We start from the raw sequence: 15,941 nt of genomic DNA on the forward strand, positions 1-15,941 counted from the left end.
TTTCTAATGGAGAAACAAAACAGTAACTGTGGAACCCTCCGAGTTAGTCAAACTGTTTTATCTACTTATCAACATATGTTTGCTGAACCAAAATGGTTGCCTTCTAGAAGATCTCATGATCATTCCATCTATTTAAAACCTGGATCTAAGTCTATATTTGTCGGACCCTACAAATACCCTTATTTTTAGAAAGAGGACATTGGAAAAATTGTAAGGGAACTATTACAGATTGAAGTGATTTACCTAAGTCAAAGTCCATATTCTTCTTCAGTTCTTTTAGTAAAGAAGACTAATGGTAGCTAGATAATATGTATTGATTATAGGGTTTTGAATAATGAAACTATTATAGATAAGCTCCCTATTCCTGTTGCAGAAGAGTTGCCTGATGAATTATTTGGCTTTCGGATTTATTCTAAGCTGGATTTACGATCTGGTTATCATTACATCCAGAACTAAAGACATTCCTAAGAAATCCTTTAGGACCCATGAGGGTTATTACAAGTTGTTAGTCATGCATTTTGGTTTAACTAATTGTGATGACCCATTTTTACGTGTATTTTTACTGAATGAGTGTTTTTAATTTAATTAATATATTGATTTATTTATTTTAAATTATTTTATTTTAAATTAATTTTAATTTATTTGATGTTGTGTTTAATTTATTTATTTGTTTTACGGTTTTTAAAATCGTTTTCGGCATATTGGTTTTTGGTTCCCAGAGTGAGGATTGAACCTCATTTCATTTCTTTTCTCTTTTTCTTTTTCCCTTTTTCTTTTTTTTTTCTTCTTTTCTTTCATTTCTTTCTTTTTCTTCTTCTTTTCTTCCCCGATTTCTCTCTCCTCGCGCGCTGCTTCTTCCATTTCTCCTTACCGTCGTCGGCCGCCCTTTGACTGCCTAGTTCGCTGACGTCCGGCCGCCGTGTAGTACACCACCCCCACCAAAATCTTCCCCTCCCACCAGTGATCATCCCCACCAATTTTCAGAGCCATCCTACCAGCTGTTAGCCACCACGCACGGCTGAAAGTCACGGCACCAGCCTTCTTTTTCCTGTCTGTCGCCGTTTGCTTTCTCAGCCCAGAACCGCCGCTCGCCGGCGGCGTGGCCTACAGCACCCACCCATTTTTCTTCCCCTTCCACCGGTGAACATCCCCACCAAATTTCACCTCCATCCGAGCCACCATTAGCTGCCACGAGCTCCTCCAAGCCACACGATTTTTGAGCTTTTCCTGCCACCACCTCTTCATAGCTTCTTCCCTTACCTCTTACCGACCTAACCCACCCATTTCCGGCCTCGATCTGTTGCCGGAGCAGCTCCCACGAGTTCAACTCCGTTCAGCCCCTTTAAGCTCCTCCACCACTGTTTCCACCACCACCCACGGCCAAAACTCACTTTCTTTAGCTTCATAAACATCTCAAGGCCATTCCCTATCAATTTCATGCCTTGGTTTGTCCCCGTTCGAAAGTGGATAATTTATTACCCATGGCCACAGTATAAATTACATTGTTACGTTGCTTTTCCTCCGTCGTTTGCAACACCGCGAGCTTTCAAAAAATACCGTATAGCGCTATAAGTATTTTCCAAACTCTACTTTTAGATTTAAATATATTTTTCTCTTACAATAAATATTTGCTGTTGGTTGGTTGATTCCGGACTGAGTCCGAGGAGTTCGAGGGTCGGATGGATTGAGGACGAAGTTGATTGGTTTGTTGATTTATGATTGATTGGTTGGTTTGTGCCTTAAGATTTCATTTACATGGTGCATGCACGTGCATTTTACTTTATTTGAGAAAAATCTTGTTTTATTGGCGTAAATAGATTTTCGGGTACATGTGTATCACGACCCCAAGCCGGGATGGGGTATTATTCCAGTGGAGCTCTTTTGTTTACTTGGGAGCGTAAAATATTGAGTGATGTCCCCTGAGTTATCGCTGGGGGACAATGGGAGCGAGCGGGATGGTAACGCTCTACGCACCGACTCCGTGGCCCTTCGCTGGCGAGGGCTAGAGGATACTTGGCTACGAACGCGCGGGGCGCGGAACTGGGCATCGCTCGTTTAGGTGTCATACGCGCGGTCGTTACCCGCGGTGTGGCACAGGAGCCAGGGTGTGCGGATGACCCCTAGGGGAGGTCATGGTGCATACAGATTATTTGGTTAATAGATTGAGTTGGTTATGGGCCAAATGAGACTTTTGACGAGATTTGGAAAATAATACGTTTTTGGGGCCAAATGAGATTTTTGGTGTGTGTGGAAAAAATATGGTTTTATGGGACATGTGCATTGCATCCTTTCATGCATGTTGTTTGAGTTAATATATTTTTATCTAGTGGTATTTGGATCTTACTTACCTGCAGCACAATTTTTGGTACCATAGATTTTGGTGCAGAGATCGAGGAGGAAGAGGAGGCTGAGCCGTAGGATGCGGCTCCGCCGGGGTATTGAGTTGAAGTTTAAGCTTCGTTGTTGGTTTGAACAATATTTGTAGTTTGTAATATTTTAATATATATGTTTTGAACAGTTTTGTATTAAACTAAAAAAAAATGCTGGTACTTAGTTTATGGCTTTGCTATCCGCTGCGTGTCTGTTCATGCATACTTGTTGCTTATACATACACTTGGCACTCGTCGATAGGATGGTGACCCGTGATGTCACCATCCGGACGTTTCGACTTTCCCGTGTCCGTGCGTGGGGATTTGGGGGCGTCACACTAATGCACCCTCTACATTTCACCCTCTACAAAGCTATTCTAATAATCCCCAATTACAGGAGCTTTTTAAGAAAGTAGCTGAGGGTCAATCTTCTTCTAAATTTGCTATCAAAGGGGATCTACTATTTTATAAATGTAGCTTGTATGTACCTAATGATCCCATTTTTATTAAGAAGTTGCATCTACTTCACATGAGTGCTAAAGGAGGGCATTTTGTGTTAATAAAACCCTTTATAAGGTAAGGAGAAACTTCTTCTCGCTAGGCCTTAAGGGTGCTATTAAGGAGTTCATACGTGGCTGTGATGTTTGACAGAGGATTAAAGTTGAGTATTCTGTGCTCACTGGATTGCTTCAGTCTCTTCCCATTTCTAATCAGCCCTTGACATACATCTCAATGGATTTCATTGAGGTTTGCTAGTTTCAAGGGGTCACTTAGTTCTGTGGGTTGTGGTGGACAAATTGACTAAATATAGTCATTTTTTCTCATTATCCCATCCTTATATTGGTTGTCCAACTTTTTATACAACATATTTTCAAATTACATGGCATCCACAAATGGATGGGCAGTCTAAGACTATTAATAAAAGCCTAGAGAATTATCTCAGATGTTTCATTAGGGATCGTCCTAAGGATTGGGTGCAATGAGTCTCATTAGCAGAGTGGTGGTACAATACCTCAGTGAATGCCTCGACCAAGATGATCCCTTTACATGCATTATATGGATTTCAACCTCCTTGACTCTTGTTGTAAACACTTGGAACCACCCAAGTTGCTAAGGTAGATCAACAACTATTGACCAGAGAAAAATGCTTTGCTTGTTGAAAGACAACATGCACCATGCACAAGATTGCATGAAAAGATTTACTGATTTAAAAAGAAAGGAACAAACTCTTGCAAAGGAGTCTACCTTTAGTTGCAGCCATATTAAGAGTCTTCAATGTCAAAGTACTGGTCTCTTAAACTAGTGTCAAGGTTTTATGGGCCCTTCAAGTGACTCAAAGGGTTGGGGAAGTTGCTTATCAGCTTCAGTTGCCTGCTTTCTCTCAAATTCATCTGGTTTTTCATGTAACTTATTTGAAGCGCAAGCTTGGGTCTTCAATAGTGCTTTTGCCTTAGCTTCATACAATTGATTCATCTGGTATCCTTAAACTAGAACCAATCAAAATCCTCAATTGATGACTCTGCAAGCACCACAATCGACCCTTGCTTGAGTTACTAGTTCGTTGGCAGGGACAATTGGCTAAGGATGCCACATGGGAGGAGTTTCGGCCAATGTCAATAGCCTACCTACACCTTGTGTGCAAAGCATTCTTAGGGTAACATAAGCTCGAGCACACATGAAAATAAGTGTAGTATGAAGGGTAACATACGGGCCGAGTTAGTCAGACCTGAGGTGTGTTTAGTTAGTTGTAATTGTTGTAAGGAATATTAAAGTCCACAATTGTTATCAAAACCCATAATTACCAATTGGAATAAAATCCAAGATTGTATAAAAGGCTACAGTGCGGAATAGCAAGATAAATAATACATTGATTTTTAGTTTTCTCTCTCCAAATCTTTATTCTATATTCTTTTTCTTTTTTCTTCTTGGTGCTTGTGACATTACACGATGAATATTGGATTATTTTTGTTATATTCATTTATTTAAAAATGTAGTTAGTTGTTATTAGCTTTATTCATTCATTTTGACCCAAAATTTAGTTTTACATTTTGATATATTTTTATTTTTATGGACAAATGGACAATTTGAGATTTATTTGATGTTTAAAGATTTATTTCATTGTATTTATTATTTTTCAACATTTTTCTTTTTTTCTTGAAAAAATTTTAGTTAGAAAAAGCTTCTAAAAAACAAAAAAATGGACGGCTTTTGGATAGTGGATATTCGAATTTCAATAAAAGTTATACATAATACATTACACATCCGGATACGGATCCGGATATAGCGGTATACCCGAATCCGCGTGCGGGTGCCAAAAACAAATCTGCAACAGAGACGACGTCGTAGCAGCCACAGCCCTCCTTTTATGTGCCTTGTCTATGGCCTTTACCCTGTCCTGTTGCCCATCTCTGTTGTCGCTCAACTGCTTGTTCTTCCTCATAAATCAGAAGTTTGCTTCATCGGCTGCTGCCCCAGCTACTCCCTCCGCTCCATGCAAGTACACAAAGATAGATATATACATATCTTATATAGATTTATATTTACGATGTTTACATTTGCGTATCTATGTTTATGTTCGATGGACTTCGATATTTTTTATCATGTTGAAAATCTCTTGGCACCCTTTTTTAGTGCAAATGAGTTGCTAGTTCTGTAGAAAGAATCACAAAGAAAAATCTAATCTTATTCGAAATAAAGGTCTTTGAGAAACTATGTCTACTTTACTGTACTTCGTTTACTGAATCAGATGACGTTTTATTATGATCCTTTTTCCCATTATTTTGATTCAATTCTATAAAGTATGCGCAGTTGTTAGCTGCCCACAAGTTTCTGTTGGTTTCCCACTTCCTAATAACTCCGTTTGAATATTTGTTTTACAAGTCATATAGTTAATCCCATAAAACCACCTATGTTGTGGTTGTTGATAATGAGATATATTTCTATATGATATATTATATGTGATTTGTTTTATGGACTTTCTTAAGGTTGCTTCTTTGATGCCAAAATAGACAACATCATGGGTGATAATCTGCATGTTCCACACGAAGAAACAAAAGGGATTGTTGAAGACACCGTGGATGGGAGACTAGATGTATATATATGGGACATGGATGAGACACTTATACTGCTCAAGTCCTTGTTGAATGGGATGTATGCTGAGGCTTTCAATGGTTTGAAGGACGTGCAGAAGGGTGTAGAAATCGGGAAGATGTGGGAGAAACATATTCTTGATTTGTGTGACAGTCATTTCTTCTATGAACAAGTATGTTTGCCTTTTTGCTTAGGTGTAGACAGTCATTTCTTCTATGAACATGTATGTTTGCCTTTTTGCTTAGGTGTGTTCTATCTTGCATTGCAATTCCGAATTTGTTCTTTGGATATCTGATCTGAATCCTTTATGACTTGTTTTATGCCTGGAGAGTTTCTTTTGAGATTTTGTTTGTTGAGTTTGGTGTTGTACGCACAGATTGAGAACTACAATAAGCCGTTTCTTGATGCATTGCTCCAATATGATGACGGGAAGGATCTTTCTGGTTACAAATTTGACCAAGATGGGTTTGGTCCACCACATGATGATGACAACAAAAGGAAACTAGCCTACAGGCACAGATACATAGCCCAAAAATATGAAAAGGTATAAAAAAATGGTGTTCATAACTCTATCTGAGGGGATAATTCTCACAGAGGGAAAAAATCAAGAAGGAAATTGAGATCAGTTTTTTTTTTTTTTTTAATCAATCATTGTTTTTTTGCTTGAGACTCCTTGCTATTTGCTTATGTAAGCAATGATTAAGAAAAAAACTGATATAACATTTGCGCTCAAGATGATTATTACATTTTTGATATTACTTTCACTATCTTTATTATCTATGTTTGCATGTGTACTGTTACGTTTGTTTCTGTGCACTGCGCTTCAATTTCACAATGGATACAGCTTATGTGTTGCTGGCATATTAGGCGAAGTTTTAGTAGACATATCTAGGCAACTTTTTGTTAGTGTACTTATTCTCTAGTGTTGAAGATATAAATTTGGTATGTGAAAATTAGATAATTAATACTTTGAACTTTTGTGTGTGCATGTGTGTGCATGCAAGGGCATTTCTTGTGGTTGTATTTATGGATTCACTTAGCTCATGCATCTAGCTTGGAAAGGTTTATTGGATATATGTTGAAAAGGTTTTATGCGTGCATATATTTATCAAAAAAACAAAAAAAAAAAAGGTTTTATGTGTGCATATCTTTTTTATTTTTTATTTTTGAAGAATTCTTGGAGTTAGATAGTCTATCAGATGCTCTTATGAACAAAAAAGGTCTATCAAATGCTGATTAAGTGTGGAGGATATGGGTTACATAAGGAGAGATAATTGCTGGTCCTGACAGTCATTTCTCTTCCATAGTGACAACTCTTGTTCCTGAAACTAAGATGATTATTAGTTAGAACCTTGGCGCAAGACTTTAGAAACTCAAAGCATATGCCTTGCTATGTCACTATAATTATAGATTGAAATATCAATTTGTTAGAGGAAACTAAGATTACATTATTATTAGTTACAATTACACGAGGTGCACTTGCGAGAAACTCTTTGCCGAGGGTGTGTGCACCCCTTGTGTTAGTCAGGATGTTGTTCAAGGACTCCCAGTGCCAATAAAAAAAAATTACTTACAAGATTTGATGAAGGCTTAAGAATCTAAAGGTCTTAAGGTGAGTAGGATGACGTACTTTATATGGAACATGGGAAAGGTATTACCAAAGAGGACAAATAGAGGAAAGGGTTAAGCAAATACCCACCAACAATACCCTTTGTTTAAATTGACTATTTGTGGAGAGGGTGAGGTTGCTTGTGGATAGTGTGGATGACTAGTTGTGGATTTTGTAAGAAAATACTGGAAATTACCTCTTAGCTAGGGATGCTATTTGAAAGAAGGCCATCATCATATAATGATGGTGCTGGGTGATGGATTTTGGATTAGCTTTCGGCATAATATAAGGTGTGGATGTTCTAACTCACATGGTTATTACATGGCATTGGTGGAGTATGGAGGTGGTGGTTGACCGAACTTCATTTTCATTCTAGAGGAGGGGGGATGGAAAGGGTTGGAGGAAGCTGGTGGAGGCAATGAGGGAGGCTGGAAGTGAGAGTGGTCATGCTCGTACGCCATCGCCTGTCATGATAGCGGTTTTGAACCAACCTTACACGTGCTTGTATAGGGAAGTTCTACAACAACCATAGGCATTGGTGTTGTCCTGTGAAAATTTCAGGTCGAGGGTAAGGTCTTACACGTTGGCTAGCTCGAGAGGAGCTGCTAGTCCAGTGTAGTTAGATAATGCCATAGGTTCAAGGCGAGTACAGAGATACGATGGTGGTGGCAAGGGGGCTGTCGGCTTGACAGAGGAAGGACTGCGTCGTACACTAACGGGCATGAAAAACTAGATGGATGTGTTGCAAGAGAAGTTGGAGTGTCTTATATGGTGCGCTGAGGAGAATAAGGGGGTGGGCTTAAAGGAAAGGAAATAGACTGCCTAGTTGTAGGCAACTTGGTTAGCTTGGATTGTGAAGTGGGCCAGTCTAGTGGGCTTTAGTCGGTGAATTTATCTAAAGAGAAAGAAAAGCAAGATGCAGGCCTAGGGTTTAGGCCTTAGCCTATGAGTCTCCTAAGCACCAAGAACCAAGTGGGCCCTATTTGGAGGAGAAAAGAACCACGCAAACCACACAATGCAGCCCCATCGACCAGAGGATGCAAACCATCGCCATTGGAGAGGATCCCGGTAGGCTAGTCGCAGGCAAAGGGACTGCTAGCGGTGGAAGAAGGGGAGGACATAGCTGTGGTGGAATCACCAGAGTTGGTAGTCTCGGTACCAAAAATGGGTTTCCAAACCCACTCACTGGCGGTCGTCTGTTTCTAGGCACGATGTCCCCAAAAAGGACTGATGGGAAGCCTAGATGAAGGGGGGATGGAGCCTCTAGTGTTGTCTCCTCCAGCGGCCATGCTTCCAGTGGAGTTGACGACAACGGGAGATTCACCTCCTTTCCTGTCGGCTGGTAATTCTCATGTGGTTGGGGGATAGAAAGGTCTGAGGGGTAGTATAGATGAAGGGGACCTACAGATGGCGATGGGTGCGGGTGACGAGGCTGTTACTGAAGGTTGTTTACAGTTAGTGGACCATATTTGTGATTCTACCGAGCGGGATTTTTTTGCTGAGGAGGTGACAGGGTTTCTGTTGGCATCGCCGTGGGCATCAAGGGAAGGGGGCGAGATGGATGGGGAGCCTATACAGTTGAAGTCTCTACCTCCATGTCAGCATATTGTTTTGGATTGGGAAATGGATAAGGTGAAAGAAATTCAGCGTTGTGTGGGAATTGAGTGCAAGGGCTTTAAAGAGTAGTTTATGGCTTTGCTAATGGCGATTGAAAATGGAAATAATCATATCAAGAAATTGGGCTAAAAAAAATAGAGGGAGCTTAAGAGATTAACTTGGTCTATTAATTATGAGGGTAGCTCAAGTAAAGAAAGATCCAAAGGGAAGGGGTCAGCACTATCTTTACGAAGCCTAAGATTATTTCTTAGAATGTCTGGGGGCTTAATGAGATTAATAAGCGCCTGCGGATAAGAAATTTTCTCCGAGAATAGAAGGCGGGTATTGTGTGCTTACATGAAACAAAGATTGAGAATATTCCAAGGGACATCATTAGAAGTTTTTTGGAACTGTCTATATGTTGGCTGGGTATTTCTTTGGGGTGGCTGGTGGAGTACTAGTTATGTAGGATAGAAGGGTGGCGGAAAGAATGGAGGAATATATCGGGGAATACATAATAGCTTGTTCTTTTCAGAATGTGGAGGATAGTTTTCGATGTGCCTTTGCTGGAATATATGGTCTGACCTCGGACAGTAGTAGAAATTTTCTCTGGGAAGAGTTAGTCGGGTTACATAGCTGGTGGGACCTTCCTTGGTGTATATGAGGGGATTTTAATGTTGTCAGATTTCCGAGTGAAAGATTGGGAGATAGAAGGTTACGGCTAGCAATGTCAAGCTTCTCGGATTGTAGTTTCAAGTTGGGATTGGTGGACATTCCTCTAATGGGTGGTGCATTTACATGGTCCAACAACTAGACATGGTCTAGATTGGACAGATTCTCAGTCTCCCCAGAGTGGGAAACTCATTTCCCAGAGATGTAAAAAAAGAATGCCTCGATTATGTTCTAACCATTTCCCTATTTTGTTGGATTGTAGGGGTATTCAAGGTGGAAGGAGATATTTTAAGGTTGAGAATATGTGGTTAAAAATTGAAGGCTTTGTGGAATGGGTTAGGCAATGGTGGTCCTTCTATCAGATCCACTGTACCCCTAGCTTCATCTTTGCAAGTAAGCTGAAAGCTTTAGAAAAAGATTTAAAGCTTTGGAATGCACAGTCTTTTGGAGATCTTGGCAACAACAAGAAATCATTATTGGAGGAGTTCCACGAACTAGAGAGGACATAGGAGGGACATGCATTTTCTATGGAGGAACTTGCTAGGAGGACAGATTTAGTCTTAGAAGTAGAGAGGGTTACTCTGATGGAGGAGATCTCTTGGTGGCAGAAATCTCAGGCTTTATGGTTGAAAGGAGGAGATTATAGTACGAAATTCCTCTATAGAATAGCAAATTCTCATAGGAGAACTAATGCCATTGAGATGATGAATATTGGTGGAACTGTTTGTACGGATGTCCTAGAGATTTAGGAACATGCTGCTGGTTTTTTTGAGCAGCTGCTTACCTAGCTACTGGGGTGGAGACCAAAGATTGATGGGCTAGCCTTTGAGTCCACTGAGTAGCAGATACTTTGTGGGAAAGGCCATTTGAGAAGGCCGAGGTTCATGAAGTGGTGAAAAAGATGGTAAAGACAAAGCACCATGGCCAGATGGATTTTGTATGGGCTTCTTCCAATCTTGTTGGATGTGGTGAAAGAGGACTTAATGAAGGTATTTCACAAATTTTTTTCGGTTGGAAAATTTGAGAAAAGTCTGGATGACACTTTTATTTCACTTATTCCTAAGAAAATTGGGGCATCAGAGATTAAGGATTACTAGCCCATTAGCCTTGTGAATGGGATGTATAAGATTATTTCCAATGTGTTTGCAAATCAATTGGGAGGAGTTTTGGGCAGATCATTATGAAACCCCAAAACGCATTTGTACGGGAAAGAAAGATCTTGGACTCCATACTCATTGCCAATGAATGTTTAGATAGTAAACTAAAATCCAGCAATCTGGGTCTCTTGTGTAAGATGGATATAGAGAAGGCCTATGATCATGTCAACTGAGACTTCTTGTCATATTTGCTTGGGAGATGTGGCTTTGGGGAGAAATGGTGCACATGGATTAGGTGGTGTATATCGACGGTATGGTTTTCAGTGTTAGTGAATGGTTGCCCAGTTGAATTTTTTTAACAGCTCCTAAGGCTTAAGGCAAGGAGATCCCTTGTCCCCACTTCTCTTCGTCATAGTCATAGAGGCATGTAGGAGAATGATTTCCGGTTAGCAGTGGGTTCTTGACTGTTTTTTTGGTTGGTGATATACATCAAGGTACTATTCACATCTCTCATTTGTTGTTTGCATATGACACCCTTATCTTCTATGGGGCAAAGCTAAACTGGGTTCGGGCACTCAGGGCACTTCTACTTTGCTTTGAGGCTGTTTTTGGCTTAAAAGTGAATTTATCCAAGTCAGAGTTGGTTCCAGTTGGCTACTAGAATTTAATTCTGGACCCATTACCCAACGCTATGGAATGATATATTCAACAGAGTTGGGTTACCTAGGAAGCTTGCTGATCTTATTGCTAGTTGTTGAGGTCTCTATGGTATACCCCAAATTACAGCAGCGTGGAAGATGGTTACCGTTTGCCTTTTTTGGTGCATTTTTCAGATGTTTAGATGAATGATCCTTAGCTAGGTGCTTTCTCTTGTATACGTCCTGTGTATTTGGGCTAGGCCTAGTTATCATTTATCAATAAAGTTTTTGTTTACCTACAAAAAATAGATGTTCCAACAAATGAGCAGCAATAAAAAAGATGTTAAGTACTGTTCAATATATAATTAAACAATATATAGTTATATATATTACATACTGAAAGATGATAGTTGGCAATATTTAGATGTTAAAAAATTGTTTAAGATGCTCTGGTTGTGCAACAAAACCTTTGACTCTACCAGTGTGGTCTGATGTGACTCAAGTAGGAGCCTCTACCAGATTGAGAGGATGGCCAAACAGGATGTTGGTTCAGTATGTTATAATAGACCTAATGACCTATTCAAAAAATAAAAAAAAATAGTAGACGCAATGACCTAGAATATAATGCAAAATTTGGCCATAGACAGGTAATTGGTAAAAATATTAACGAAAAAAATGTTTAATTATGATGGTAAGACCACTGTGCTTTTTGAGACTACAGGAAACAAACATGCGCCAAATATATATATATATTCCTAAAACTTGGGAAAATATGCAAATACGGAAACAGACATTGGGACAATCTGTGTAAATATGCATATTCTTGTCTATATTTGGTATTACAAGTGCATAACAAGCAAAGTCAAATAGGTCCCTCTCCCACATTTGCATATCTAAGAGTTTAAATGAGAATTCAGCTTAGTTTTACCATACCTCTCCTAGTTGAACAAAATAATGTTCTTTCCTTTTCTTATATTGTGATATTTTGGTGCAGATTAATTGTTATTTATAATGTCTTTAGCAATAGTGATAATAGTTTTGCCAGGTTGTAGTTCAATCATTAACTTTAGGTTTTTCAACCGAATTAAACTTTATTCGCATATAAGTTTGAAGACTATTACCAAATGGAATGAATCGATTTTATGAAGTTGCCTCATTCATTTACATAGATCCACATAGCATCACATTGGAAGTGATAATTTACTTCCTGTAGCTAATCTTAGTTATGGTATCATCAACAAGAGATAACTCTCTCTCTCTCTCTCTCTCTCTCTCTCTCAGGGCTTGCATAACTTTTTTGATCAAGAGACAACGAAACTCTGGGATGAATTGTATGATGTCACTGATAAGTATACAGATAGATGGCTTTCGTCAGGTATGTTATCTAATAATGATGCTTCTGCATGGTGATTCAATCATTTACTTCGAAGGTTTTGATGTTTTGGTTTACTACTGGACTTCTTGTCTCATGTTGCTGAAGTCTTTCACATATTTGGCTTTCTTTTGTATATTATTTTACTTTTTCCACCACACCTAGGCAAAAATGAAAAAATACAATTGACCATTAAGGGAGAGCCATCTGCACGTATAGAGATACTTTTAATGGTTTAATAATTGGCAGTGAACCAGGGTCTTGTTATATTGGCCACGATTTTTTCTTTCATTTTAAGAAAAGAGGGTGGCACAAGGAAAAATATTAGATGGGTTCCTCAAGATGAAAAGCAGATACACTCCAAAGCAGTACTCAGTCAAGCGTTGATCTCAAAAAAAAAAAAAAAAAGTGAATTCTAAGGTGTCTCAAAACGATAAATGTCTGTCTATCATGTTGCTCCAAATAACTAAACTACATGGCACAAATTTCTGACTTTGCTAGCAGCTCCTTTTTTTTTTTTTTTTAAGTGCAATGAACCCAAATAAAGTGGAAGCAAAAGATCATTAGCCATACTGAAAATACGGGTTCTATAATCAATGGACTTTTAGTGAAAAACAGGGATACCAGTCACACCCTCTAGGCTATGGAGAAACCAATATGCTTGTTCCAATACAGTGTCCTAGAATGACATTCTTTAATTATCTCGTAATGATGGGGAATGGCAACATTAAATTATCTACATTTGGCAATAGTTTTTCTTGATGACAAGTATGCATACTGGGAACTAATCAATGCAACAACTATTCTTGGCCTGAGGCAGAAATTTTGGCAATTACTCTATAATGGCTGCTTAGCGAAATAATGAGTCCCTGGGAAAAAATGTACTTGACATTGGAATTGTGGATGTGGAAAGATGGAGCTAATTTTTTTACTTCTACCCTCAATTATATTTTTCATGCACATCTTCCTGATAATTAAACCAAACATGCCCTCCATGGTGTACGTAGACTAGACATTTCTTTCTTGTAGTCATGTAAGTACTTGACATGGTTTTCCTTTGCCTTTGTGCTGACTGGATTTGTGTCTGCAAACCTTGGTGATGAGTATCTTCTTGTGGAGTCTGAGATATACTTTGTAGTGTGCTTTGCTATCTCATGTCCTACTATTATTGCATGACATCTTTTTGCTTACACAGTTCTCTCTCTCTCTCTCTCTCTCTCTCTCTCTCTCTCTCTCTCTCTCTCTCTCTCTCTCTCTCTCTCTATATATATATATATATATATATAGCACGAGCCTTCTTGGAGCAGTGTTCAAGTGGGAAGAAAGACGCAATGTCTTCTGTTGCCTCTGCTGTTGGCGCCGTTGACTCTTCTGATTCAAATTATCAGCAGGTTAATGTTTTAGTGACTTCTGGGTCACTAATACCCAGCCTTGTCAAATGCTTGCTCTTTCGTCTTGATGGTATAATAACACATGGAAATGGCAAGTCTTTTTTCCTCTCTTTGATGTTTAATTGAAATACACTTTTGATCAGCTTATGCTTGTTTTTTGACTTGTAGGTATCTGAACTGCCATTAGCTGTTTCTATTCTACCTACTTGACCTTATCACAGTAATGTGTCTGCTGTATACTAATCTCCATTGCCTGTTTAGAGAGGTCGTATCGGTCTAAGCTCCGACAATACATGATGTAGTATTTTAGATGATTGAACTGTCAATGTTGAAGAGAAATACTATGCACCATTAAAGTGGGAGCCTCAGAATAAGTTTCTCAATGCACAGTCTTTTCTAAGTTATTTGCTGACCACATAACCAGGATAGAATTTTTGACAATCAAGCTACAGTTAAGTGAGCCCTTCACATGCTTTTTGTTTATCTTTCTTTTACCAGAAACCGTATGGTATAGAATGTGTGGAAACTCCATTTTTGTCAATAGTTCATGAACCAGATGGGTAAAAGTATATCATCAGCCAATTAGAAGAGCATAATAACCTCTTAGTCATATGATTGCGATTTCTATAAGCAGCATAGCTCCATAGCTCTACAGGGGTGGGTCCGAAGGGCCCTACCTTGGAGAGGTTCCCGGACATAAAAATAAATAAATAAAAGGCTCTTCACATTCTTTAGAACAGTTTAAAGGTCAGCCTGCTGGTTTTCTGGTTTGCATGAACGGAGTATTTCCTTAACGTGGCAAAGTAATGCCTCAGGCCTGGTTTGTTTTCACAAACCATCTCATCTTATCTCATCATTACAACTTTTCCAAACTTCCATATGCCAAAACAAAAATAATATTAAAAAGTTATATTCTAATAATATTTTATTCAACTTTTAACTCATCTGATCTCTTCTACGTAATCAAATGAGGCCTCAGAATTACCATAAATGATCTACATGTCCTCTAATGCAGGAAACCTGTTTTATTTGATTTAATAAAATTTTATTTTACCTATCAGAAAAACCCTATTTTGCTTGTGATATTTGATGGAAACTGTGGAGACATGCAATGTAATGCAGCAAATGAATTCATGTTTTCTGCCAGTTTTGTTTTTTAATCGGTGTATTTTTTTTTTTATTGATAATAGGGGTAAAAGCAATAGTCTAAGTACACTGGACATATACAAGAGCATCACCTATGCTTTATGATCTAGTGATACAACAAATTCATGTTTTCTGCCAGTGAATGTTCATTTGTTGTTTTTTGTTATTTATCTTTGCCTCTAATACTATCCCAATATACAAAACGTGACTTTGCATAAATACTTTGGTGATTGTATCTTTTTTATTTAATGTTAATACAAGTCTCTCCCTTAATAACCCATATGTGAAACTTCATTTGCACAATACTTTAGGGCTTGTATCTTTTGGATTATGTTAATACGAATCTCTCACATTTACGTAAGCTTAAGTTGAAGTAGTAGGTAGTGACAGATCTGCCATTTCTTCAGTTTACAGCTCATGGGAAGTGGGGAAAGTCCAATGTTTTCAATGGATCAAGGAGCGTTTTAGCTGTTCAAATGTTCGTTTTTGTGTAATTGGGGATGGATGGGAAGAATGTGAAGCTGCACAAGCCATGAGATGGCCGTTTGTTAAGATTGATCTGCGACCAGGCAGTTCTCACAGGTTTCCTGGCCTCACATTGAGAACAGTAGGTTACTATTTCTCTGTTGTATATGGAAGCCCCGATGCTGAAGATGACAAAGATTAAGTCTCATCCTGCGCACTAGTAAGCTGTTTTCCTTTCTGGGAGTTCTATCTGTATATAGAAAGAGAGAAGCATTCACGGAAGTCTCAGTTTTTGTATAAATGATGCGAATTAGATGACCCCAACCGATTAATAGGCCTTATGCTAATTGAAATAGAAAATTAGAGAGGTGAAATAATATTTTTCCCTGAACGTTGCCTTGTAAACATGGTTATGGTCATCTGTCCAGACTCTTTCTTTAAAGAATTCTCTTAGAATCCATTGCTTTTTGTATTTATTACGTCAAATTTTTGTTAA

The 15,941-nt window shown here is 38.7% G+C and overlaps 1 protein-coding gene across 4 annotated transcripts; it reads left to right on the forward strand.

Moving 5' to 3' along the window:
- Positions 1-4,713: 4,713 nt before the first annotated feature.
- Positions 4,714-15,941, forward strand: LOC122281939 (eyes absent homolog). Of its 4 annotated transcripts, none has more exons than XM_043093816.1 (6): positions 4,714-4,862; positions 5,354-5,631; positions 5,836-6,003; positions 12,353-12,446; positions 13,731-13,925; positions 15,388-15,941. In XM_043093816.1, exons 1-6 carry the CDS (start codon positions 4,748-4,750, stop codon positions 15,645-15,647), a joined length of 1,110 nt encoding a protein of 369 aa, XP_042949750.1. In that variant the 5' UTR covers positions 4,714-4,747; the 3' UTR covers positions 15,648-15,941. The 4 variants fall into 4 exon arrangements, with proteins under 4 accessions (XP_042949750.1, XP_042949751.1, XP_042949753.1 ...); XM_043093817.1 differs by having other exon boundaries at positions 5,378-5,631; XM_043093819.1 differs by having other exon boundaries at positions 4,727-4,866; positions 5,378-5,631.

This window comes from Carya illinoinensis, chromosome 11 (genome assembly GCF_018687715.1).
Source record: "Carya illinoinensis cultivar Pawnee chromosome 11, C.illinoinensisPawnee_v1, whole genome shotgun sequence".
NCBI classification, from domain to species: domain Eukaryota; kingdom Viridiplantae; phylum Streptophyta; class Magnoliopsida; order Fagales; family Juglandaceae; genus Carya; species Carya illinoinensis.

What these genes read in the sequence shown, in the direction of transcription:
- LOC122281939 (XM_043093816.1), top strand. Translation starts at nt 4,748, where the DNA reads ATGGCCTTTACCCTGTCCTGTTGCCCATCTCTGTTGTCGCTCAACTGC. An exon ending in GTCATTTCTTCTATGAACAA is followed by an intron (nt 5,632 to 5,835) that starts GTATGTTTGCCT and finishes TTGTACGCACAG; the next exon opens with ATTGAGAACTACAATAAGCC. An exon ending in TAGCCCAAAAATATGAAAAG is followed by an intron (nt 6,004 to 12,352) that starts GTATAAAAAAAT and finishes TCTCTCTCTCAG; the next exon opens with GGCTTGCATAACTTTTTTGA.